This window comes from Caenorhabditis briggsae (assembly GCF_000004555.2).
Source record: "Caenorhabditis briggsae complete genome, chrV, whole genome shotgun sequence".
Lineage (NCBI taxonomy): Eukaryota > Metazoa > Nematoda > Chromadorea > Rhabditida > Rhabditidae > Caenorhabditis > Caenorhabditis briggsae.
Genome location: NC_013488.2, coordinates 4,468,335 through 4,494,614, shown reverse-complemented (window position 1 = coordinate 4,494,614; position 26,280 = coordinate 4,468,335). Strand labels below are relative to the sequence as shown.

Genomic DNA, 26,280 nt, shown 5'->3' with positions numbered 1-26,280 from the left:
TAGAAATTCTTTAAAAAACTTTGAGTGAATCTCAAAAAAATAGTACACCGCTGAAGAAAAGATGAAAAGATTAACCATCTTGAGAAAGGTCGTCTCCGTGCGGCCAAGAATGTGTGAGAACGGGAAATCTAGATAAAACACCTAGACTTTCTGGACACGAATAGGAATAGAAATAGTGTGATTGGCAGTTGCGCTCTAATGAGAAAAGGCGTGCCAAAGCTGACACGCCCCTTCTGTTCAGAGTTCAACTTCATTAATTTCACCCCAGTGGTCATGTATCATTATATCAGGTCTTTGGTCTCCTCAACGAGATCATACATTTTATTTTGAATTTACTAGTGCAAGTGTGTGTGCAAAACTGGCATTTAAACTTGAGTCAATTTTGAAGAGGTTTTGGAGAGTGTCCATTATAATTTTCAACAATTTATTATTATAAAAACTGATAAACTTTCGCAATCCAATTTGTTAATCCTAAACTTTTCCGATTAGCAAATATGTAAGAAAAATTGATGTTCAATGGAAGGAACACAAGCTCTAGGAGGGAATGAAGAGGAGCTCCAAATTTTGTGTCCACTAATCCAAATCTATCGAAAATAATTGTGCCGAGAATTATCTAGAAATGAAAATTGAAAAAATAAATAAAATTTAGAACTCACAGATTTCGAAAAAAATAACACTAGTGTTTGTAGTAAGATAAATGTAAAAACCGTATTCTGTTCTGGGATATTCTTGAGGAATAATAAGATGTAGAGGTATAGAAGTAAGCTAACACAGGTTAAAAAGTATGCAAATATGAATGATAAATTTAAATCGCTGAGAACACAAATTCCTCTATTTTTATATCGATTTATTCGGCAGATGACTGAAGAAATATAATGTTCGAATGGTTTGAAATCATTCAACTCACATGGAAATGCAAATTTTGTAAGCATGGCGCTGATAGTCAGAAGCAATATTATCAATTTGAAAAACCGACTTCTGAACTTCACCAGGTTTTTCAAATCAGGAAAAATTAGAAGAACAAATCTTTGAATAGCAAGCATCCACGCCAAGAATACATATAAATCCGGAAATATTATACTTTGCAAAAAAATGAATGCCAGACAAGCGTATGCAAACTTAAGACCCACTTTGAAAATCACTGTTCTTTGGACATGACTGAAAATTTGAATTTCACTAGATGATCACCAGAAACGTTTCTTTTGGACACCCACTATTTCCATTCTAATCCAAACAACAAAGTTACATACAAAACCAAAAATATATGTGAAACGGTCACAAGTATTGAAATTTTGTGAAGAATCTTCAAAATCGGGTAACAGATTGTCTGAAATTACCAAAATAAATTTTGAAGTTATAAGATTCCAAACTTTCGCAACTCTTTCAACGTTATAGTTCCATGCAATTATATAAATAAACGTACTAATGATACTTAACAACATTTGAAAAATACCTAGTGTTGATTTGATATCCAAACCATATTCTGTAAAATTTTCAGAGGTATCGAATGTGAAATTCGCAAACATGACTGGGGAGAAGGCACCGAAATTTGTGACGTTTCAGAGAAAATACTTCACCTGTTCCTGAAATATTTTACTTGACATAAATTGAATTATGTTGTATATACATAGAAACATCTGTTAGACTTCGAAACTTTATTAAAGGTGGGGGGACAGGAGATTTTTCGTTTTTTTTTTGTAGCTAGAGTATGCATTCTACCGTCACGGTGTACAACGCTTAATGTCACTCTGCGTACAGCTGTCGTCCTCGCCTTTATGTATGCAATCGGGCGTGCGCTTTCTCCTTGCCCGCGTGGCTCATTCGGTAGCGGCGCCGCACCCTCAATCATCGCCCTCACAAGTTCAACTCCTCGAGGAGCATCTTTGAACGGAATTTCGAGAAAATTATTTTTTTCATGTCCCCCCACCTTTAAAAAAATGTAGTTTCACAAAAACAAATAACAATAGAGTACAGCTAAAATTGGTTTATTTGCCACGTTCAGGAACCGGAAATTTGGCAATCAGGATTTTAAAAACTGCCCGTTTCGAAACTAGTGTTTTGGAGCCGGATGTTTAAACCTCGTACTTTTCAGAACTAAACATTTCGGACCGAAAAACTCGGAACTAGATGTTTAAACCTCGCACGTTTAAAGCTTTTTTTTCAGAATCATAAATATAAATGGATCATTTCAAAACCAAACAATTTGGATGCGCTCATTTTCCAACCTTTGTGCTTCCCAATTGGTGGACTTATTGCTCAGACCAGATGTGGATCTGAAATTACTGGTGATGAACCAAATCAATGCAAAGAAGCTGGATCACGTCAAATACTTTTATGCATGAAATTTGCAGATCATGAACTGAAAATGAAACTTCTGTACCTAAAAAAGAATGGTTTATTCTTAAATGTCTCCAAGAATCGAGATATGGACTCTAAACGACAGAATATGCATTTGAAAATTAGAGCAGACATCAAGCTGAAAAACAATAAAAATCGAACTAAACGTCATTTTTACCTGCTCTTATCGCCGGTGACTCATTGGAAGAACTGTAAAAATGAGACCTCAAACCATTCACATGAATACACTCACTTTGTCATTCTCTACTAGAAATCGGCGACCCGGTACTTCTAGATGATTTCATAACTAGTCTTATCAGTAATTTTCCAACCGAGTAGTCGGGTAGGCTCTTACGAATTGTATCAAATGATCAGTGGAATGCAGGAACTTTTTGATGTCTTTTTTCCACGGCATAGTTTCTGATCTTGTGAGATGTTATGTGGATGACGTGAAGCTTCTGGAGTATAAAAAGATGGGGGATGGTGGATGGGGATTCTAAAGTAGTTTTGTTGTGTGCTATAGATTTCTGATATTTTGGTTTAGAAAAGAAGGTAAGTAAACTTTGTAACCTAAAAAAATAATTGGTAAAGAAAAGATCAAAAAGTGTGGGAAAGCCAACATTTAAGATTAAAGGTGGGTGTCAGAGTAGTTGCGTTGGATTTGCTATACTGGAAACGGAGCGACGTTCATTATGCTTTCCACCAGTTCAGACTTTCGAGACTGTAGCAATTTTTATGAAAGTTCAAACATCTTACAGCTGACCTGATACTGATATTTGCTCTCAAAATGAGCCAAAATATTCAGAAAAAAAGTTTATGTGCGATGTCACAAAGTACGAAAATGTTCATTTCTGCATATAAGTTCTGAGCGATTCGATGCTGGTCTTTCATTTCTAGATTCTATGACATTTGTCACAAATATTTGAAAATGTAAAATTTTTAATAGCACTAATTTCAGCAATTACTTTTTTCTATGACTAGGACACATGGCCAAAATGTTGGCTGGATTTTGTACAAGTTTTGGCAGCTGTCCGTTTGTCGACTTATTGTCCAAGTCTTGCGCAAGCAAATCGATTTTTCGGCAAGATTCTGACCAGTGAACCAAATTAGTAAATTCAAATAGGCAACTTAAAATATTTTTTCCACTTTTGATAATGTTGAAATGGCCAAATTGTCCGAATCTTGCCTAACTCTTGCCCAAGTCCCTGCAAGCCTCAAACATAGAAGTTTGTACGAAAGTTGTCGATATCCACCGAATCAAAACCTTGGGCAGTTTCTCGACCAATGAACCAAAATTACAAAATCAAACGCAATACACAATGTGCCCGGTTTGTGATTTCGTCTCGTTCCTGATAATTTGACTCATCTTGTTACCCTGGGTCACAGTTTGATAACAGTCTCAACCAGTTATGAAATCAAAAAGAGAATTCCCCTTTTTCCACAAAAATTCAATTATTTGCCGAGCAGGCGGCAAACTTGACTCTTTTTTTCTTCCAATTCAATTCTCTTTATCAAGTAAACACAGGGCACATTTTGATAAGAGAACACTGGGGGAGAGCTGCAGCGGTTTGGGGCACAAAGGGCGGGAAAAAAATGACGATGATAACATTCCGGAGGTGTCATTTTGAGTATATATTTGGTTGGGTATACTAGACCTCATTTTTTATTCAGTTTGCGTTTTTGGATAGCTTGTTATTTGATACTTTTGTAAAGAGGGGAGGTAGAGAGGTTCGGTTCCATAGAGCCAATTGCTTTATTTGTTTATCGATTTTATTTTAAAAGTTTGAGAGTAGATATTATAGATATTAGAAGCTTTTTTTGGACTGTGGGTTTAGTTGAGGTTGAAATCCGAAAGATTTTTCTCTGAGAATTGAAATTTTCTAAACATTTTCTTTAAAAGCATTATAATGATTAAGAACTATAGAATGTTCGGAATTTTAGAGAAACATTATTTTTCTACTTTCAAAATTTCTGAAACTAGTCATAAGTTTTTTCCTGATAACCTTTCATTTTGGATTCTCTAGGACATAACCTATTTTTTTCGGTTTTTTAGATCACGACCTAAATTTTAAATTTTCTAGGTCATGACCTAATTTTCGAATTTTCTAAGTCATGTTCTCATTTTTGGAATTCCTAGGCCATGACCTAACTTTTCAGTTTTTTAGGACATGACCTAAATTTTCGGTGTTGTAGTTAAAGACCTTGTTTTTGGATCTAGGGTCACCACCTTATTTTTTGGACTTTCTAGGTCATTTCCTAATTTTCGTATTTTATAGATCATAACCAAGTATTTTTGATTTTCTAGGTCATGTCCTCATTTTTGGAATTCCTAGCTTATGACCTAATTTTTCAGCTTTTCTCGGACATGATTTAATTTTCGGATTTTCTAGGTCGTTCCCTTTTTTGGATTATCTATGTCGTGACCTTGTTTTTTCTGAACTTTCAAAAAGGCTGCCATTTGTTCAGAAGAAAAAATTCTGACTCATTTTCCAACATTCTGAACACATTCCCCAAAAGTTTCGACACTTCTCTTTTTCTACATATTCTTTGTTTTCCTTGACTCATGAAAAAAGTTGAAACATTCCAAATTTGGCAACAAACGACTCTCTCTCTTTTTTGTCACTTATCTCTAACAACAGAAATCACGGTTTGATAAGTTTTTTTTTAATTTCTTCTTTTTTTATAGTGTGCACTTGTCACTTGAAATAGACGCAGACAGCTCGAAAAAAAGGAATGACGAGTTGTATGAATTTTGTTTGCTCTTGAAATTTCACACTTGCATACTCTTACTTGGATGTACTTCTAATACTTCCTCTTAAAGAAGTTGAAGAGGTGTTCAAATACTTTTTAGAATTATATATGCACAGAAAATGTGACAAAATGGAAACGACTCAACTTTTTTTCTAATTTTTCTAGCCCCTCTCAGAAGCCGTTATTAATGAAATATGCTCTTCTAATGCAGGTCTAACATTACAGAATGGGTGCATTGAGCCAACTTCGGCTCCTGCTGTGGAAAAACTGGTTACAGCAGCTCAGGTCTCCGTGGTTCGCATTATTTGAACTCGTTGTACCACTCATTCTCATTGGAGCAAGTTTCGGATTGTTGATTGGGGTGAGTCTAGAATTTTTGTTTTGGTCCGCACGTTGAACTCCTCGCGAGACCTACAGTACCGGTACTTAAGTATTCTTCAGTTAATTTTCGGTCAATTTGACCATTTTCAAGAGTCGGGAGTTCTCATGCATCCGATAACTTTGAAATTTTGGAGGGTGTAAAACAGACCTGATTAAAAAGTTTCCCATTCACAGAATTTTTCGAAACTTCCTAGTTTTTCAGATATTTGCCATTTTCTGAAATACATTCATTTTGGCTGGTTTTTGTACTGGAAATGGAAAAAACATCTTCCAGAAATCAGCAATTAGCTGAAAAAAAGGAACTTTCAAAAAAATTCTGTGAATGCGAAGTTCTCCAACTAGATCTGTTTTACACCCTCCAAAAATTTCAAAGAAAATTTGACAGTCGAGCTCCAGACATTCGAAATAGCCAATATGATGAAAAAATCAACTGAAGATACGTCCTTTCATCTTTTTGACCGGTACTGTATGTTAACAGAGCTTTACAAAGAATTTTTTGGTTTTGTTAAACAACAGCTTCCGGGGATTTGAACGAGAAAAATAAGATGCCGCACCGCTAGTTATTAAGCTTCGCAGACGCAAATTCCGACTGAGCAGCAACATCCCCAGATCTCATGAAAAATACTATCATTTTCAGTTCTCCGACCAATTCGAGACCACCTACGATGAACGGCGTTACGCGGCATGGCCAGTATCAGGAAGTGCCTATGATCTCATCATGCCTACCAACCCCAACGATTCCATCAAATCCGCAATCGTAGAGCCGTATTTCCTTTTCAATTCCCAACTGACTTGCCAGTTTTTGAACACCTACTCGACAGGTGCCAATAGTTATCGAATGGGTAAACCGATCATTCCTTAACCACAACTTATCTCATTTTTCAGACATAATTCTCGCGTATGCTCCAATGAGTGCGGCTACCACCGATAAGATCATGTCAATCATTCAATCTCGTTACTCATTAACAGACTTGCTCAGCCCCGTAGCTCCATTCATTCACAATTTGTACAATATCACAACAATACCGACTTTGAACACTAATATGTCTCTCAAAGGATTCAACACTGAAGGAGATATGGTGTCATGGATGCAAGGACAGTTTCAGAGCGAATGTGACAATCCTTTATTGGCTGGAATTGTATTTGATGACTCGATCACTAAAGATCTGTTTAATGACAACAAGCGAGATTTCACATATAAAATTCGTCTTTCAAATACCCACAGGAGATCTAGAAATGTGAGGTTTTATCGGAGTATTAAAAAATAAGCAAAACTTTACAGGCCTTCGGCGACGACAGTTATCCATGGGACACCTCCGTTTCTTTTGCCATCCAATACGTCAGTGGACCCATCAACCCAGACGACAACGATGGGGGATCTCCTGGCTACTGGCAAGAAGGATTCATGACCGTCCAGCGAGCTGTCGACGTGGCAATCACTGAGCTTATCACTGGATCCGGACCTCCAATCTCTCCACTTCTCGATTCTTATCAAGTCTCGAGATTCCCTTTCCCAGGATACTCCACGAAAATCATTGAAGTCGGGGCTTATTTCATGCCAGTCATTGTGATTTTCTCTTTCATGACTAGCGTGATTTACATCGTTCGTGCCGTGGTGGTGGAGAAGGAGGATCGGCTGAAAGAGTATATGAGAGTCATGGGATTATCTCAATTTATCAATTGGATTGCTCATTTCCTGATCAACTATGCTAAACTGACATTTGCAGTGATAATTCTGACGATTCTTCTGCATTTTGTAGCTTTGAAGTGAGTTTAGAAAGTATATCAAAAGGGACTGTTATTTTAAAGAAGTATTTCAGATCCGACATGACCTTAATGTTCGTATTTCTGATGGTCTATGCGTTTGACGTGGTCTATTTCGCATTTTTGATCTCCTCATTCATGAACTCTGCCACTTCCGCCACCTTGATCTCCGTGGTTTTCTGGATGCTCCTCTACTTCTGGTACGCATTCTTCTCTTCTATCGACCAAACCAACCCATACGCTCTGGGAGTTCGTCTCATCAATTGCTTGAATCCGGACATTGCTTTGAATTATGGTCTTCAACTTTTGGCGGCATATGAGACCCAAGCTGCCGGTCTGAAGTGGAACGAGATGTTCAATCCACCAAGTCCAGATAATAATTTAACATTTGGTCATGCTCTGGCAGCATTAGTTATTGATGGAATCATCCTGGTTATCCTCACTTGGTACATTGAAGCAGTGGTCCCAGGAGGAGATGGTGTCCCGCAGAAACCTTGGTTCTTCATCCTGCCTTCCTATTGGTTCCCATATAGTGGCTCAAAAACAGTAAACTCTTCTGATCAGTACGAACACGTTGAGTATGCCTCGCATGTCAAGCTGGAACAAGAACCAACAGATTTGACTCCGACTATCAATGTGGTCAATCTCACCAAAACCTATGGTACTTCTTTTTTCAAAAAACTATTCGACTGTAAATTTGGAAAAGCTGGAGAAAAAAGAGCAGTGAGCAAATTGAATCTTAAAATGTATCCCGGTCAGTGTACGGTTCTTCTTGGACACAACGGAGCTGGAAAGTCTACGACGTTCAGTATGCTTACTGGAGTAGCTTCACCAAGTTCTGGATCAGCTTATATCAACAACTATGACATTCGGTCATCACTTCCAAAAATCCGAAGGGAAACTGGATTGTGTCCTCAGTACAACACTCTATTCGGTTTTATGACTGTGATGGAGCATTTGGAATTTTTCGCAAAGTTGAAGGAAAGGAAATGGGATCCCGAGGAGGCTCGAGAGATTTTGGCCCGACTCAGAATTGACTTCAAGGCTGACTTCATGGCCGGAGCACTTTCTGGAGGACAAAAACGTAAGCTTTCGTTGGCTATTGCATTGATCGGTGGATCAGAAGTGGTGATGTTGGATGAGCCAACTTCTGGAATGGATCCAGGAGCAAGACATGAGACATGGACATTGATTCAGAGGGAGAAGGAAAGAAGAACAATTCTGCTAACTACACATTTCATGGAAGAGGCTGATTTGTTAGGTGATCGCATTGCCATCATGGCTCACGGACAACTCGAATGCTGTGGATCGCCCATGTACCTCAAGCAACAATACGGTGATGGATACCATCTCACAGTGGTCTACTCCTCCACAGAAACACCAGACGTACCAAAAACTACTGAAATCATTCGGGAGTACATCCTAGAAGCCAACGTCTTCTCCTACATCGGTCAAGAAGCCACGTACCTTCTGAATGCCAAGCATCGTCCGATCTTCCCGAAGCTATTTAGAGAACTTGAGAACCATCAGAGACAATGTGGAATCACCAGTTTTGGAGTCTCCATCACTACCATGGAGGAGGTATTCCTTAAAGTGGGACACCTGGCAGAAGAGAGATATAACTATGAGCATGGAATTGAAGATGAGAGTAGTGAGCTGATTGAGAAGGATGATCCAATGTTACAAAGTGAGTTTTTCTCTCTTGACAATTTTTCGTAATCGGGTAATTTAGATCTGAAAGCGCCAGTTCGTCTAACCGGATTCGCTCTCCAGATGCAGCATGCTAAGGCAATGTTCTTCAAGCGTGGAATCTTCTTCTTCCGAAAATGGACCCAATTCTTGCCTCAATTAGCGTTCCCTGTTGCCTATCTCATGTTGATGGTTTTCACATCGCAAGTCATCCCATCTGTCAAGGAACAAGATCCTCAAACAATTTCCTTGGCTCCATTTTCGACGAAAGACAAACCAGGACACGTGGTTAGTGACTCTGGGAACTACGTTACTATGAATGGAGCGAGCACCAAGTTGAGCAACATGGTCCAGAATACTGTAGCAGCTCTTGGTGTCAATCAAACCGTTGTTGATATTAGTTCAAGTGTGGAGAGCTTCATTATGAATCAGACAAACGCGTTGGGATCTCGAAATTTTGGATTGAAGTATGCCCTTGGATTTGTGCCATCGAGTATTGGCATTCCAGGATTACCAATTCCAGACTTGAAGACTATCAGAAGTAAGTAAAGGTTAGCCTTCATAAAAATTTCAAATTACATTTTTAGCATATTTTAACAACTTTGGCTTATTCACTCCGGCTCTTGCAATCACATTCACCGATTCTATGCTACTGTCACAAGCTAAAAATAAGCAGTATACCTTCACGGTAAGCATCTCGGACCAGCCCGGGTACATGATTTTCGAAAAATTCCTCATTTAGATGTTTTGAATCATTGCGTATAAAAAAATCTTTGTCAATATTTTGCTTATTGCTCCCCATAGGGTTTTGAACTTGTTTGGCAAAACATGCTAATTTACATGGTTGGGCTTCTATGAGAGGATATGAATGTGGCGCGATATAGGAACCCCATAAAAACCTCTATTCCCTTCTTTTGTGCTTCCAAAAGTAGTATCTTCCAGGCCATCAATCATCCACTGCCACCATCCACTCAGGACACCTTGAAAAATACCAATAGAAGTGATGGAGCTGCTTTCCTGATTGCCTATGGACTAATTGTCGCCTTCGCTGTTTGTGTCGCCGGCTACTCTCAATTCCTCATCACCGAACGTAAAAAGAAATCCAAGCACATGCAACTGCTCTCCGGAATCCGTCCATGGATGTTCTGGTTCACCGCATTCATCTGGGACGCCGTATGGTTCGTCATCAGAATCATTTGCTTTGACGCCATCTTCTACATGTTCGACATCACCGCATATACCCATGACTTTGGAATCATTCTCATTCTAACGTTATCCTTCTTGCTCTATGGTTGGACAGCAATTCCATTCACTTATTGGTTCCAATTTTTCTTCGAATCTGCACCCAAAGGATTTATGATGGTCACCATGTATCATATTTTGACTGGAATGATAGGATCGATTGCTGTTCCAATTATCCAACAAACATCGAGTATGGATGCTGGATACCTCTGGTCGATTATCTTTGCCTGGTTCTTCCCAACCTACAATATCTCCCAAATTGCCACCGTAACCTTTCAAAATGAGAATGTGCGAATGGCATGCCAGAAGTTGGATTGCAACGTACCAATGTTCAAGTCTGTTGTAGCCTGCTGCGGTACGGCATCTCAGAAACTCTATGTTGATAACGTGCTCTTTGTCGGGAATCGAAAAGGAATTTTGGTTTATGTAATCTTCCTAGCTGTTCAAGGATTCATCTACTGGATTATGGTGTTCATGAGAGAAAACGATCAGTTTGGAAAAATCTTCAATTTGATTAAATGCTGGAAAAAGAAGGATGACCACATCTGGGACATCACAGAAGGAGACAAAGAGGAACAACGAGACGTGGAGGACTCTGATGTGATTGCCGAGAAATCAGTGGTACAACGACTGGCAAACAGTAATGAGACAGCACTGGTCAGTAACAATTTGGTCAAGTGGTACGGTAATTTCAACGCAGTCAAGGGAGTCAATTTCCACGTCAACTCGAAGGATTGCTTCGGATTGTTAGGAGTCAATGGTGCTGGAAAAACTTCCACTTTCCAAATGCTGACAGGAGAGAATTCGATCAGTTCGGGAGATGCTTTTGTGAATGGGTGGAGTGTGAAAAATAACTGGAGAGAAGCAGGAGCGAATGTTGGATACTGTCCACAATACGATGCAATCATCAAGGAGATGTCAGGAGAGGAAACGCTTTACATGTTCGCTAGAATTCGTGGAATTCCAGAGAAGGAGATTCCGGTCAAGGTAAGTCAACCTATTTACTAGAAAACTTTTCTTTCAACTTCAAATCTTGTCTCATTCCAGGTGCAAGCCGTGATCCACGCGATTGGAATCGGGATGTATGCCAAACGTCAAATCAAGACCTACTCAGGCGGAAACAAGCGTCGTCTATCTCTGGGAATCGCAATCGTTGGTCTTCCAGACGTTCTTCTACTCGACGAGCCAACTTCTGGAGTAGACCCGAAAGCTCGTAGAATCATCTGGAACATTCTCAACCGACTTCGAGATCTTGGTACTGCCCTAGTTCTCACTTCCCACAGTATGGATGAGTGTGAAGCGTTGTGTACTGAACTGGCAATTATGGTTTATGGAAAGTTCCGATGCTATGGAAGTTGTCAGCACATTAAGAGCAGATATGGAAGTGGATACACTTTGTTGATCCGGTTGAAGAATAGAGGGGACGCGGAGAAGACAAAGAGCACTATCCAGCAAACATTCCGAGGATCCAAGCTCAAGGAGGAGCACATTCTTCAGCACAATTATGATATTCCAAGAGAAGGAGATTCGTGGTCGAGACTTTTTGAAAAACTGGAAACCCTTTCTACATCTTTGAACTGGGATGACTATTCGCTGTCCCAGACTACACTGGAGCAAGTTTTCATCGAATTCAGTCGAGATGCCGGACAGCTTGATGTGGATCCATATGGTGATGTTCCAAGTTTGACAGGATCTGGTAATAAACAGAATGGATATGCCAATCGTGCCATGTCAGTGGAGAGTATTACTGAAATGGGCACATACTTCTAGCTTCCCTGTTTTGTTTAAATTTTGAATTTTTCGCTTTGACAATTCTCGGGTCTTTACTACCCTATTTCTTGTTCTTTCTTGCCTTGTTTATATTTTCTCAATAAATTTGCACAAATTAATTCAACAACATCCAGGAAAGGAAAATATCTCTTCTGCAATTAAATACTTAATCAATAATTAAAGAATCAGAGGCCCAAGAAGGTCGGATGTTCGTAAAAATCAGAGGTTCATAACTTTTCAAATTCTGTAGTACAAAATCCCGTTGTATGAGAAATTCTGGAATAGGTAATCATGTCAAAAAACATTCGAAAGACCGAAATAAGCAACGAAATTCTGATAACCCAGCCTCCGAATTGTTCATGTGTCTTGGATTCAAGAAGAGAGCCGGAATTTCTGAGGAACACTAATCCTATCTTTCATCGGAATCCACCAACGCAAACAGAGGAAAAAATCCACCACAAATTCCAAGTGTTTTCCAAAGCACAATACTAAAAGTTACCAAGAAAGAAACAATAAACAGCAGTAGTCACTAACACTAATGGTAGATTTCGAATGGAGCTAGGATGATTCAACCATTTTCTGAGGAACATTGTTGTCATTGCTCATGGTAATACATCAAAACAAACATAAGAAACGTTTCATCACAACTTCTGAGGTTTTTTCAAGAGCCCACCAGCCAACATGACTGAGGAAGAAACAACAAATAACAGTACTATAAATACAGTTGGCTAAACTCATGTCTCTCATTCTGTTGTTTACATTCGCTAGACATTCGAAACGGAAGAAAAATGCCTGGTGAGTTCGAATGCTATCATTTTTGTCTAAAAAGATGCTCAATTCAATAAAGAACGTTCCAGACGCATACAAAACAACCTCCGACGCCGTCACCGTCACAAATTCCGTACTTTCGGCGTCCGCTAAATTTGCCACTAAGACAGTGGCAGAAAACTTAGCAAAATATTGTGCATTGGGAGCAGTTGTAAAAGATTTGATTCCATTACTAGAACCAAATGAACCCAGCGCAGAAATGAAGAAATTGAAGGAGCTGGAGAGCAAATTGAATGCACTTTCCACCAGAATGGAACAAGGTTTCAATGGAATCAAAACATTCGTGGCTGCTTATAACTTCTATAACGTATGTTAAGAATTCAACACAATATCATACGATTTGTTTTTATAGAAGTTCGCCAGCAAGGCAGCCACTCTCATGAGTTACATGCGGCAGACCATCTTGAATCCATCTCATCATACAAAGGGACTTTTCCAGAAAGCTGTTGTTGATAACCCACCATTGTGGTATGCCAAGGTAAAACACCTGGTGCTATCCCAAAACATAGGCCCTGTGGACTGTAGCAAGGCTTTTTCGGTTAACTTCAATTGCCAATATTCCAGCAACTCATCGAACAACTCAATAATTTGGAAACAAATCCATTGAAATTGGCAATGAATGAGCTCTACTTTCCAAAATACGAGACATTCAACAAATGGAAAGAAGCCATCAATGGTGTTTTGGCACAGTTTGTAAGCTTCTTTTGGATTTTTTGTTGTTTTCTAAATCACATTTTTTCGTTTCAGCTAATCCTTGAAACCTATTTGAATGGAATGTTTTGGGACAGCAATATGTATGGTCCAAATGAATTGAAGGATCAGCTAAACGAATTGAGTGAGAAAATGGGCAAATGGTTTAAAGAATACCATGAAGTCAACAATACTAAATGGACTGGTATTGAGAAGTACATTCATCATGTACAGGACTCTTGCCAACATATTGGAAATGCAGGCAAGCGCGATGAGATTGTGAAGGAGTTCGATGATATGATGACGAAGTGAGCCGACACGTTTTGGAAAAATTGATTTCACACATTTCAGTTGTGCGTTCACCGTCTTGGTTTATAATGATTGTGGAGGATACGATAATCACGCCTTCTTCGGGCACAATGCTCTTTTTTCATTCCGGCGGGGCGGTTGTAATATAGCCGTCTTTCGTGTCACCTGGAAACATGGATCGTGTGATATATTGGACACCCTCCTCTACAATGAAACCATCCCACAGTGAGTCTTTTATGAACATTGAAATGTTATTTCGAAAAGACACTGATTTCAGTAAACGAAGCAACAGACCGTACATTGAAGGAATTTACCACCAGTTCAACAGCAGAACATGGCCTGGACATGTTGGAATGATCAGAGAAAATCAAAATGTGTATTCTGGGGTTTCGCGCACAAAAAACGGTTTTGAACCATTGCATAATAGAGGGAAGATGGTGCACGAAAGACATGCATTCGGTTTTGACATATGCAGAGATCGCATCTTCTTTTTTGCCATTCCCCACTAAGAGGCCATCCGTGAATCACTATTTCATTTCAACTCTTTCCTCGTTTATTTTTTTTATCTATTTGAAAATTCTTTTTTTTTGTTTTTTGAGTTTCGCGATATTTTTTCTTAATTGACATTCTCTTGATACCTTCGAAACCCTTCGAGATACCCCCACTTCAAAATCAACCTTGCAATGTATTCATTTTTCGCCTATTTTCTAATATCATTTTCGACTTCCTTCTTTCTATATTCTTTCTTTTATACTTTTGAAATCTTTTCTGTGCACTTTCTCAATATTAAACTTTGTATTTTTGTTGTTTTTCAAAGAAAACTTTGGAATAATCGAAAAAAAAACTGTTCACAGAAAGTAACAATCATTTTCTGAGGAACACTGTCATTGCTCATCGTAACCCATCAATACGAATCAAAAAAGAGATATATCATGAATTACAAGTTTATTCAAGGGCGCAGCGTTAAAAATCACTGAGGAACAAACAAGTCTTAGTTTATAACGAATGTGTAGAATACCATACTCACGCCTTTTATGGGCACAACGGTCTCTTCTCCTTTCGGCGTGGATGTTGTAATATAGCCGTCTTTCGTGTCACCTGGATCGTGTGATATTTTGGACAGACTTCTCTATGATGAGAAAATTCCATTGTCAGTGAACATGATCCACAGAAGGATAGGAAACTGCAAGATCAAACTCGATTTACAAAAAAATTGTACGTTTGGCATGTCGGAAATTTTTTTACCGTATTTCCTCTAATTGAAACCCATGGGCTTCTATTTTTCAACCTCCTTTTCAGGAAATTACCAAAAACTGAAATTACCAAATTACCTAGAAAAATTACCTAGAGCGCTTCTTCTTTTTTGCCATTCCCTACTGAAAAATAATCTACGAATTGATGTTTTTTACTCTTTAATAACGATAAAGTCTAATCAATTCTTTATACAGTTTTTTGTATCTATTTGAAAAACATAATTCTATCTTATTTCTTTGTACTTATTTCTTTGTACTTATACACTTCAAAGTTCAAGTCAATCCTTCCATCCAACTTTTTTTTTCTAATTGTTGGAAATCCCCCAGTGCTTTAATTTCTGTATTATGGATGCTCTATAACTTAAATAACTCATAACCTAAGTATCAGATAAACAACTTAAGGATCAAAATCAATTAATTCCTTTCGGTTCTCTATTTTTTCATTTCTTCTGTTAAAATTTTGTCGTATGTACTTTTTGAAATGCTATCAGTAAACAACTTTATTTGTTGTTGTTGCTTTTCGCTCGGTGTAACCTTAAGGATATCAACCCCGAAAAAACAGTAAGCCTAAGAGACATGAGCCATGAAAAATAATTTTGTTGTAGTTTCGAAAATTTAAGCTCTATAAGTAATTGAACTTATCGGAAGATTGTTAATGTTGCCGCTTAGCTTCACGGTCGCAAAGTCAAAAATAAACAGTTTTCAGACCCACACCATCACACAACTTTTGTGGTGTGAATATGTGTCCGGAACCAAAAAGATACCATATCTAAATATGTAGTTTCAAGAAGATTAAGGTCACAAAACGTGCTCACCACATGGCGTAAATCGTGTCTTGGTCTAGTATAAAAGACCAGTTATCGAAATGTATGTTGACGATCGTTTCGATGCATTTTATCTTCCTGGCACTCGCAACTCTAGCCACTGCATCTTCAGATGTTAAAGGACCACTAACCGATGATTTTCCAGCTTGGCTAGCTCAGTAAGAGTTACAGTAGTTTTAAATCAACCAGTATGCATTTTGCAGACACGGTTATGATTCCTATGACTTTGTTCGTGCTGACTATGAAACTCAAGGAAGCTATGGAGGGAAAACAGCTAATGCCCCGAAAGCTGTCAACCCGCCAGTTGTGTTCATCCATGGAAATTCTGACGCTGCACTTCATAGAAGTTCTTCTGTAACTGGATGGTCGAATTCTATACAGTACTTCCTGGAGCAAGGATATACAACTGCAGAGCTCCATGCCACTTCTTGGCAGGACACAAACGCCATTAACGCTCAGACGAGAACTCGTGACTGCAAATATTTGGTTCGGCTTCGCAAGTTCCTAGAAGCGGTTTTGGCTTACACCGGAGCTCCCAAAATCTCAGTTGTCGGTCACAGCATGGGTGTTACGTTTACAAGAGGTATCATCAAAGGAGGTTCTCATAGTGCGAAAGATGGAAAATGTGATTTGGGTGCTCCCCTGAACAAAAAAGTGGAAGTACTCATAGGAATCTCTGGTGCCAACTATGGATTATGTAGCTGTGAAGGAGGAAGTCCCACTTTTGAGAAGACTTGCAGTAAAGAAAATGGATTTTAGCATGGAAACTCGTGTGGTCTGAACACACTGGATTGCGGATTGAACCCTCTTCCTTGGCCATGCAGTGGAGTCGCATACTCGTCCTATTTTATAAAACTCAATGCGGATAAAACTGCGGAGGGAGACAATGTCTTCAGCATGTGGAGTCTTGGTAAGTCACCAAAAAGTTTTAAATGTTTCGAGTTGAACTCTTTTTTAGCTGACAACCTAATCCTATACGAAACCATGGTATGGGGACGTTCCACATGCCACATCCCGACTTCTACAGGAAAAATCGTATATCCTGCGTACACTCACATGCAGACCAAGGAATTCACTTTCAAGGATCAGTACCAGATGATCAAGTTCCATACTATACCATAATTTGTACTTAAAAAATTTATTTTAAACGTATTCATTCAAATTCAAAGATCATCAGTATAATACAATCTAGTACGGAAATGTTTGACTTCCTCAAATCATCAGAACAATTCCCCGTAATCGAATTAACCATGATGTACAGGAACAAATCGGAGACTATAGACTGGTGGTCTCTTCATGATGCCAAATGGTGACGTCGTCTTGATTTGAGGAATCTCCCCGATTGGTTCAAGATCATAGTCCAAGATCATGTTACCGAGTACTAGGTAGAGTTCTGCTCTAGCCAAAGACTCCCCGAGGCATGATCGTTTTCCGATTCCAAAGGGAATCAGTTTTTTCTCAAGGCAGGAATTCTCCAAAAAGCGTTCTGGATTAAATTTGGTGTGATCTTTGAATAAAGTCTCGTCGGTATGAATAAGAGCTAAATGAGTGGTTAGGGCGGTTCCAGCAGCAATGGGTTGTCCATCGACAATAGTGTCTTCAGATGTTTGACGGAAAATGTTGACGTTCAGAATAGAAGCGATTCGTTGGACTTCCTAAAAAAGTTATAAAGTATCATTTCAATTTTTCTTATGCTTTACATTAATAACAGCATTCAAATACGGGGTCTGCGTCTTATCTGTCAATGAAACAGATCTATGTCCACCTGTCAGATGTACAAGCTCATCTCGAGCTTTTTGTACAACTTCTGGATGATTCAGAAGACATGCACAAGCCCATGATAGAGTGGTCGATGTTGTCTCCTGTCCGGCAATCCATAAATCGTACATGTCAATTGCCAGGTTCTCTAGACTACAAAAGAAACGTTTCATCAACCGGAATTGTCCCTCACTTACGTGAAAGTAGAATTGACACCTTCCCGTTTGTCTTTCTCAGACTTGTTGATATAAGCATCCATGAAATCGGTACCATCTCCATCTATCACGTGCTCACCACTTTCAATCATTTCCATTCTCCGATTCACATTTCTCGCCGATAATCTGTGAATCCAACTGAATGGTCCTAGAATATCATCCATTCTCCACTTCATCCACCACGCATTCATTATCCAATCAGGGAGAAAAATATCCAGCACTCCGAACTTTTCCAGCCCAACCGACAAACTTTTCTTGAGCTTCTCGAATTCCGGGTCACCCTGTAACGATGACATTTATAGGTGTTAAACTACGAAAATTCGAAAAACCTGCTCGAATCGTTCACTGATAAGAAGTTGGTTGATGATGCTGCCGATAAGAAGGTCAAAAAACATTGATGAGTTTGTTTCGATGGAACTTTTGTTATTAATTCCGTTTGAGGTTTGGGAAAATCTGAAATTGTATGATTTCTTTTAACTTGTATCAGAAGGGCCCCTTCAAGATGTTAGGAGGTCACTTCTATGATAAGTAGGCCAAAGTAATCCAGCTCGACCTACCTGTATCTATACTCTTCCATGATCTTCTCCTCCATTAAATTCCTTCCCAATCCAAAATCTCTCAACGTCTTCAACGCAAATCTCCTGTGCTCCTGCCAGAATTCTCCATTCGACGCAACGATTCCTCGCCCCTCTCGGATGTAATTCAATGCTCCAACTGCGAATCTTGCTCCAAAAACGTTGCCTCTCTTGATATGTGTCTCATGAGCAATGTCGTAATCCGAAATGTATACTGTAGGAAGTGGTCCTATCCAGACAGTAAACACTTTTCCGTATTCTTGCTCCAAGTGACGATAAGCTGCAACTGCTCCCCCATACTTCCAGTAGAAATAGAACAACTGGTGGAGGTTTCCAAAAAATGGGATTGGTAGAGGTCCTTAAAAAATAGGAAAATGAAAACCTTTCAAAATTACTGTAATCCTTTACCTTTAGGAAGTCTTCTCCTTTTCATCCATTGATGAACCACAAGAACAGTTATAATAGTAGAGAAGAATAAAATAAGAAACATTGGAAGTAAGTTTTCAAAAGATCCGATTTGGGAATGAATTTCAGACTCTGAAATATAAATATAATTTTTTTTGTTTGAAAAAATGGGCGGGTATCTATTTCCTATTAGGCAGTACTTGTGTAATAGAACCTTTCGACAATAACAAAACTTTGATAAGGAATTAGATGGGTGATTCCTTGCTGTCTCCTGATCTTCTTGTGATTTTTTTAATTCTAGGTGCAAAGTACTAGACAAAAATTGAAAATAAGAAATGTTTTATTGTTTTGCTTGAGTTTCATACAAGGATCACGAAAAATGAAAATTTTTAAGATCTTGGAACAAATCGAACATCATAAATCGGCGGTCTTTTCATCAGTGCAAATGGAGTTGGAGACTTGATTTCAGGAACCAGACCAACTGATTCCAGATTGTACTCCATGACAAGATTTCCAAGAATCTGAAATTAAATACTTGAAATCTTTCAGACGCTCATTTTCAGGACCCACCAAATAGAGCTCAGCTCTAGCCAACGACTCTCCTGGGCAGGATCGTTTACCGATTCCAAATGGGATCAATTTTTTCTCCAAATTATTATTCTCCAAAAATCTTTCTGGCTTAAACTTTGTGTGCTCTTTAAAAAGTTCCTCATCACTATGGAACTGCGCCAAATTAGCGGTGACACATGTTCCAGCGGCTATAGGTTGTCCGTCGATTACAGTATCCTCTTGAAGATGTCGGAAGGGGTTGATGTTGAGTATAGACGCGATTCTTTGGACTTCCTGAAACGAATCACATGAATCTTAAACTTTCCACACGAACGCACATTTATGGTCGCATTAAGGAATGGTGTCTTCGATCTATCTGTCAGCGACACCCCTCGAGTTCCTCCAGTGACCCCATCTAGTTCTTTTCGTAGTTCCTCAACGACTTCTGGATGATTCAGAAGACACACAACGGCCCAGGTTAATGTGGTCGATGTTGTTTCCTGTCCAGCCAGCCAAAGATCGTAGAGGTCGATGGCTAGGGTGTCCAGGCTGAAAATGTGTAGGAGATGATGACAAGGTTCTTGAGAAGACTCACGTAAAACTGGAATCCAGAATTTTGTCTTTTTGATCTTTGTTGATTTTTACAAGGAACGCATCCACAAAGTCGTCGCCTTCTTCGTTAACCACATGAGTGCCATTTTCAATAGCAGCCATTCTGAAAACTCTTGGTATTACCCAGATTCCGAAACACTCCCAACCTTCTCTTGATTCCCTTTGACACCATTTCCAATACAAAATCAAACGGAGCCAATGTAACTTTCGTTCGCCATCTCCACAAAGGAGATTTCAAAATGCTCAATGGTGTGAACATATCTATCGGCGAAAGTTCTTCCAGTGATTTCGCCAAGCTAACTTTCAGCTTTTGAAAATCCTCATCCCCTTGTTCGAATCGTTCGGAAACCAGCATTTGGTTGATGACAGATCCAACAAGAATATCAAAAAATGTCGCGGCGCTCACTTCAAAACTTTCTTTTCCGATTGCATGCGTTTTCGAGAAGTCTTGAATTCTGAAATAAAAAACTTTAATTCGGTTGTTTACATGAAATTATTAGATTCTGTCAGGTTCAATTATTTTGATTAGATGATAGATTTTAAGGATTAGGCATTCCATTTCTTTAATTGTTGAAATTCTCAAAAGTTAACTTTTTTAAAACAAAAATCATGTGAAAAAATGTTTCAACCAGAAGGTTTAAAATTTTTTTTAAGGTTTTCGCTTTCACTGGCAACTCAGAAAACAGAGAACAGAAGATTTTTCAGACTTTTTTTTGGAGTTACATTATGCATTTTGACAGGACAGTAATTAGTGTTCAACCAGCCAAAGGCTATCATGCCGTTTTCATGCCGAAAACCGTGTAATAGAAGGGCCCCCCCCACACTGCCAAGTTTGAGCTCCATTATCTCAATTCCTAGGTAAGATATAACAAATGTGTCTACTGATTTATTGTTTATGATATCTTTTCGGTATATGGAATTGGTCGGCGTAACCACTAACTAGGGAATAGTCAGAACTTATCTCGCGATCGGGACATACAAATGGGTCCACTGGAAGGAAGGTTGCTCCTTGATTCCAGAACTGTTTTCAAATTTTGCTGAATGGCCCGGAGAGCCGAGATATTTGTGCTCCAAAATCAAGCGTTAAGCCATGTAAATCTCGCTTTTGACTATTTGATTTGCTGCTTTCCCTCCCTATTTTCCTCCCTCGAACACTTCGTTCCTATCCGTCACCAATGGCAATTACATAATGTTGTGGCCGAGTGGTGTGTGCGCTTGTCTAGGAATCTCCTTTTGCGGGTTCGAACCCGCCTTCTTTCAAACCTTTTGTTTTTTTGTTTTTTGATCATATAATTCTTTTTTATACTTTTAATCGTGATTTTCGGTAATTTAATTTTTCCTTTGACATGGTTTTGATAAGAAAACAAAAACCCCAAAATTGGAAAACAAAAACTGTGAAAACGTCTTTCATGGGTGGCTTCCTACGGGTACAGGATGCTAAAAAATCATGATAAAAGTATAAAAAATTATTGAATAATCAAAAAACACAAAAAGAAAAAGTTTGAAAGAAGACGAGTTCAAACCCGCAAAAGCAGATTCCTAGACAAGCCCACACACCACTCGGACGTACAACATTTTGTAATTGCCATTGGTGACGGATAGGAATGAAGTTTTCGATGGAGGAAAATAGGGAGGGGAAGCAGCAAATCGAAAAGTCAAAAGCGAGATTTACATGGTTTATCGCTTGATTTTGGAGCACAAATATCTCGGCTCTCTGGGCCATTCAGCAAAATTTGAAAACTGTTCTGGAATCAAGAAGCAACCTTCTTTCCAGTTGACCCATCGCGAGATAAGTTCTGACCATTCCCTAGTAAGACACCATAGCTCTAAACAAATTCCACACTTTTATCAATAAAAACGATTGCTTCTTTGAAAATCAGGAACTCACCTGTATCGATATTCGTCCATAATCTTCTCCTCCATGATATTCCTTCCCAGCCCGAAATTTCTCAACGTTGTCAATGCGAATCTTCTGTGCTCCAACCAAAAATCCCCATTCGACCCAACGATTCCCCTTCCTTCGCGAATATAATCCATTCCACCAATTGTATACCGATGTCCGAATACATTGACCCTTTTCACATGCGTCTCATAAGCAATGTCAAAGTCAGCAATATATACTGACGGTACAGGACCCATCCACAATGTAAAAACGTTTCCATATTGTTTTTTGAACTCGTTAAACGCTGGAACGATTCCTCCGGTTTTCTTGGCGTAGTACGCGATTTGGTGTAAGTTTCCGATGAGTGGAAGAGGGATGGGACCTGAAAAAATTTGACTGAATATTAACAAAAAAATTTAACGAACCATTCGGATTCTTTTGTCTTCTCCTATACAGGTTCAAGCAGAAATAGGTCAAGGTAGAAAAGAATATCAAAAACAGAAACATTTTTTCATTCCAACTGATCCCACTGTGTTTTCTTTTATACCGGAAACCAACTAGACTCTCCAAAGAATAGGTGTTTTTGTTCAAACAACGGAAAATAGAAAGAAAGGAGAAGAGACTTAGACAATCAAAAACGTTGTTTGGGTTGGCGAAACTACAGAGGCACAGAAAAAAGCGTTGTTGTTTTCTAGGTTGGGCAGCTGAGCTATATAATTTTTGGCATGATCTTTGGCGTAGTTATCGCATTCAGTGTGCGTTTTTCGTTACGTTCCAACGACTTTTCGAATAATTGTACGAAGGTTTTTTGAATTTTGGCACCCAAATATTCCGAACGATGGTTCTCTTTTTTTTCGATCGCTGTCGAAAACCACAAACCCCACACAGAGTGGCCTAACATTCTGAATATAATTTTTTCAGACCACTGTAGTTCATTGTCCATAAATGATCTAACAGGTACCTAACGTGGGGCAGGCTAACTTTCACAAGTTGAGTTTTCTAGACCAGCAGTTATTATGACCTAGAAATTGCCTGATATTACCCCTGATATTCTTTTAGCACAGATGGTGGCCTAAATTGGTGGCCTATTAGCTGCGTTTTCTACGCTATCAGTTTTTATGACCTAGAAATCGGCTTATATTCACTTGTTACATTTTCTAGGTCATTTCAACATGATGGCCTAACTCTTGCAAGTTGACCTTTCTAGGCTACCATGATATGCCGAGAAAATTTCGAAATTAGCAGTTTTCGAAAAATATCTTTCGAAATACACACTGATCATATGATTGAATTAAAATTTTTTTTCTAAATGAAATTTTATTAACGGTTAAAAAATACAATCAATTATTTCTTGGCACAAATCGAATGTTATAAAGTGGTGGTCTTCTCATGATTGCAAATGGAGTAGGCGTTTTGATCACTTTAAAGAAAATAATTAAAAAATGTATTCAACTCAAATATTGAAAGAAATTTTGAAAATCAAAGGATTTAGTTTTTGAATATACAATAAGCTTTCCAACTTTTCGAAAGTCCTCCGAAGTCATGCACAACTCTCACAACTCTCAATTGCTTCTTGGCACAAATCGAATGTCATAAAGTGGTGGTCTGTTCATCAACGCAAATGGAGTAGGCGTCTTGATCTCAGGTTTCTCACCAACTAGTTCCAGATCGTATTCCATTACAAGATTTCCAAGAATCTGAATTTTGAAACTTTAGAAAAACAAAATTGTATACCATTTTTTACCAAATACAATTCTGCTCTAGCCAACGACTTCCCTAGACAGGACCGTTTTCCAATACCAAATGGAATTATCTTTTTCTCTAAATTATTGTTTTCCAAGAATCTGGATGGATTGAATTTGGTATGGTCTTTGAAAAGAGTTTCATCGGTAAGAGTGTTGGAAAAGGAGAGAGTTCAGAGAAACTCAAAGTTTGCGGTCCCGATTTCTTCAACATCATTTTTCTGCTTTATGAGAAACATTCTAGTTAAAAATTCGGTGACTTGAATTTTTGATTAAACCTAACATTATCTGAAACTCCTACGACTTCAATTTTACTCATCTTGAAGATCAAACATTAATTAAAAATTACATTTATCATCAATTTTTTACAGAAAAAACAACAAAAAAACTCCGCACTCAATTATTAACTGGAACAAATCTGATATTATAGTTCGGTGGTCTTTTCATCAATCCAAATGGAGACAGCGTCTTGATTTCTGGCTTCGTTCCAACTGGTTCAAAATTGTAGTCCAACACAAGATTTCCAGTGATCTGAAAATTCAAAAATATTCCAAAATCGCGAGCATTGAACCTACCAAATACAACTCTGCTCTGGCCAATGATTCTCCAAGACACGCTCGCTTTCCGATTCCAAACGGAATCAAAGTTTTCTCCAAATTGTTGTTTTCTATGAATCGGCTAGGATCGAATACTGTGTGATTTTTGAAGACGGCTTCATTGGTATGAAGAAGAGACATTTGTGTGGTGACCACGGCGCCAGCGGACACAGGTTGGCCATCGATTACGGTATCCTCTTCCAGTTCACGGAATAGGTTGGTGTTGAGGATAGAAGCAATGCGTTGAATTTCCTGAATACAAATCATTTTAAACAAGATGCCGTTCCGCGATATCAATTCTGCTGACACTTTTTTACTCACATTAACCGTAGCATTCAAATACGGCGTGTTTGGTTTATCAGTCAATGACAATCCTCTGGTCCCTCCAGTAATTCCAACTAATTCACTTCTCAATTCAGCAACGACTTCAGGGTGGTTGAGAAGACAGGCGCACGCCCATGTCAAAGTTGTTGATGTCGTCTCCTGACCGGCTAGCCATAAATCATACAAGTCAATTGCAAGGGTCTCGAGACTAGAATGTCGTTATTAGGGAACAGGAAAGTTCAAAGGGGCACTCTTACGTGAACGTCGAATCCTTCACTCCATCCTTTTTATCTTTCTCCATCTTGATTAAAAACGCATCCACAAAATCTTCACCTTCCTCGCTAATGATATGTTTTCCGCTAGCGATAGCATCCACCCTGTTATCAAAATATCAGGTTTTGAAGATACCAATCAGATATTGTGTTTACCTCTTCTGAATCCCCTTTTGGACCATGCCAAAAATAAAATCAAAAGGTCCAAAAATCTTCTTGGTTCTCCATTTCCACAAATCTGATTTGAACACCGCCAATGGAGTAAAAGCATCAAATATCGACACCTTTTCTAAAGTCTTGGCCAAGTTCAACTTCATCTTTTCAAAATCTTCATCATCCTGTTCGAATCTCTCGGATACCAACAATGTGTTAATGATGGATCCGACTAGAAGATCGAAACATGAAGAAGCGTGCACTTCAATTCCACCATTCTTGAAATTGTTCTTTTTGTAGTCTTGGAATCTGAAAAGGGTTTCAGTTTTTTTTTCAAACCCAAGTTTCTTGAAAATTCAAACGGTCAAGTAACACTGTATTTCCTACATGGTCACTGATAAGAGTGAATGATAAGAGGGTTCTACGTTTTGTTCAAGAAACAGAAGTCAAGTGACCCTCTTTGGCCAAGGTACATAGGAAAGATTTACAAACTAACCGATAATTATACTCCTCCATAATCTTCTCCTCCATGATATTTCTGCCCAATCCGAAATCTCTCAACGTCTTCAACGCGAATCTTCTGTGTTCCTGCCAAAATTCTCCATTCGACGCAATAATTCCTCGTCCTTCTCTGATATAATTCATTCCTCCATTCGCCCACCGTACTCCAAAAGTATTGGCTCTTTTGACATGAGTCTCATGTGCCACGTCAAAGTCAGTAATATGTACTGTAGGTATAGGACCCATCCAGATTGTGAAAACGTTTCCAAATTCTCTTCGAAACTCATTGAAGCCGCCGACAGTTCCTCCAGCTTTCCAGCATGTGTAAACGAGTTGGTGAAGGTTGCCGATCAGAGGGAGAGGTGAGGGACCTGCCAATTGATTGTTTTCATTTCCTCGAAATTTGAATTCTTACCTTTAGGAAGTCGCTGTCTTGCTCTCCATAAATTCACTGCTAATACTGCGAAAACTGCGGACAGAATCAATACAAAAAACATCGCGATGGACAAGAAAAGGCATGTATCATCTTCTTATATAGCGAAAAATGACCCACATTAACTACAAACTTCAAGAGTCTAGTTGTAGAGAAAACAAGTGATTAGATGAAGAGTGTTAAATGATAGGAGGTTATTGACAGCAAAAATTGTGATTTTAGTCAACATTCACAAACAACAGTCGTTTGTAACAGATTTGCACACAGACCACGAAATGGAAACGTAAATAATAGAGATTCTGCAATTTTTAATTATTTTCAATTATCGAAGAAAATCTTTTGTTCATGAACAAATTCACGTTCACCTAAAACAGGCCATAGCCTGGATGGCGCATTAGGACCTTTTTGCAACATTGCTCTAACCA

At 38.7% G+C, this 26,280-nt stretch overlaps 7 protein-coding genes across 7 annotated transcripts; 3 read left to right on the top strand and 4 right to left on the bottom strand.

The window, feature by feature from the left end:
• Positions 1 to 430: 430 nt before the first annotated feature.
• CBG01264 lies at positions 431 to 1,849 on the bottom strand (the record flags this gene model as incomplete). Its single annotated transcript, XM_045236936.1, has 5 exons — positions 431 to 613; positions 657 to 1,158; positions 1,215 to 1,303; positions 1,371 to 1,483; positions 1,720 to 1,849. The coding sequence occupies 5 exons, from the start codon at positions 1,847 to 1,849 to the stop codon at positions 431 to 433; spliced, it is 1,017 nt and encodes a 338-aa protein (XP_045091790.1).
• A 3,465-nt stretch (positions 1,850 to 5,314) lies between these two features.
• Positions 5,315 to 11,934, top strand: Cbr-abt-4 (the record flags this gene model as incomplete). The annotated part of the gene is made up of 9 exons (XM_045236935.1): positions 5,315 to 5,476; positions 6,107 to 6,311; positions 6,355 to 6,707; positions 6,752 to 7,236; positions 7,290 to 8,920; positions 8,966 to 9,463; positions 9,510 to 9,610; positions 9,865 to 11,151; positions 11,212 to 11,934. 9 exons carry the CDS (start codon positions 5,315 to 5,317, stop codon positions 11,932 to 11,934), a joined length of 5,445 nt encoding a protein of 1,814 aa, XP_045091791.1.
• Positions 11,935 to 12,739: 805 nt separating this feature from the next.
• CBG01266 lies at positions 12,740 to 14,270 on the top strand (the record flags this gene model as incomplete). Its single annotated transcript, XM_002635982.2, has 6 exons — positions 12,740 to 13,069; positions 13,115 to 13,240; positions 13,327 to 13,455; positions 13,510 to 13,760; positions 13,804 to 13,986; positions 14,039 to 14,270. The coding sequence occupies 6 exons, from the start codon at positions 12,740 to 12,742 to the stop codon at positions 14,268 to 14,270; spliced, it is 1,251 nt and encodes a 416-aa protein (XP_002636028.2).
• A 1,631-nt stretch (positions 14,271 to 15,901) lies between these two features.
• CBG01267 lies at positions 15,902 to 16,960 on the top strand (the record flags this gene model as incomplete). The annotated part of the gene is made up of 4 exons (XM_045236934.1): positions 15,902 to 15,996; positions 16,042 to 16,498; positions 16,598 to 16,748; positions 16,797 to 16,960. The coding sequence occupies 4 exons, from the start codon at positions 15,902 to 15,904 to the stop codon at positions 16,958 to 16,960; spliced, it is 867 nt and encodes a 288-aa protein (XP_045091792.1).
• A 122-nt stretch (positions 16,961 to 17,082) lies between these two features.
• Positions 17,083 to 18,876, bottom strand: Cbr-cyp-34A4 (the record flags this gene model as incomplete). The annotated part of the gene is made up of 6 exons (XM_002635984.2): positions 17,083 to 17,493; positions 17,539 to 17,749; positions 17,794 to 18,092; positions 18,141 to 18,264; positions 18,369 to 18,744; positions 18,795 to 18,876. 6 exons carry the CDS (start codon positions 18,874 to 18,876, stop codon positions 17,083 to 17,085), a joined length of 1,503 nt encoding a protein of 500 aa, XP_002636030.2.
• Positions 18,877 to 19,180: 304 nt separating this feature from the next.
• Cbr-cyp-34A5 lies at positions 19,181 to 22,341 on the bottom strand (the record flags this gene model as incomplete). The annotated part of the gene is made up of 7 exons (XM_002635985.1): positions 19,181 to 19,312; positions 19,362 to 19,634; positions 19,679 to 19,889; positions 19,936 to 20,055; positions 20,099 to 20,407; positions 21,841 to 22,216; positions 22,260 to 22,341. The coding sequence occupies 7 exons, from the start codon at positions 22,339 to 22,341 to the stop codon at positions 19,181 to 19,183; spliced, it is 1,503 nt and encodes a 500-aa protein (XP_002636031.1).
• Positions 22,342 to 23,396: 1,055 nt separating this feature from the next.
• Cbr-cyp-34A9 lies at positions 23,397 to 25,919 on the bottom strand (the record flags this gene model as incomplete). The annotated part of the gene is made up of 9 exons (XM_045236933.1): positions 23,397 to 23,531; positions 23,579 to 23,653; positions 23,985 to 24,107; positions 24,137 to 24,424; positions 24,476 to 24,704; positions 24,754 to 24,873; positions 24,925 to 25,268; positions 25,414 to 25,793; positions 25,838 to 25,919. 9 exons carry the CDS (start codon positions 25,917 to 25,919, stop codon positions 23,397 to 23,399), a joined length of 1,776 nt encoding a protein of 591 aa, XP_045091793.1.
• Between the last annotated feature and the right edge of the window lie 361 nt (positions 25,920 to 26,280).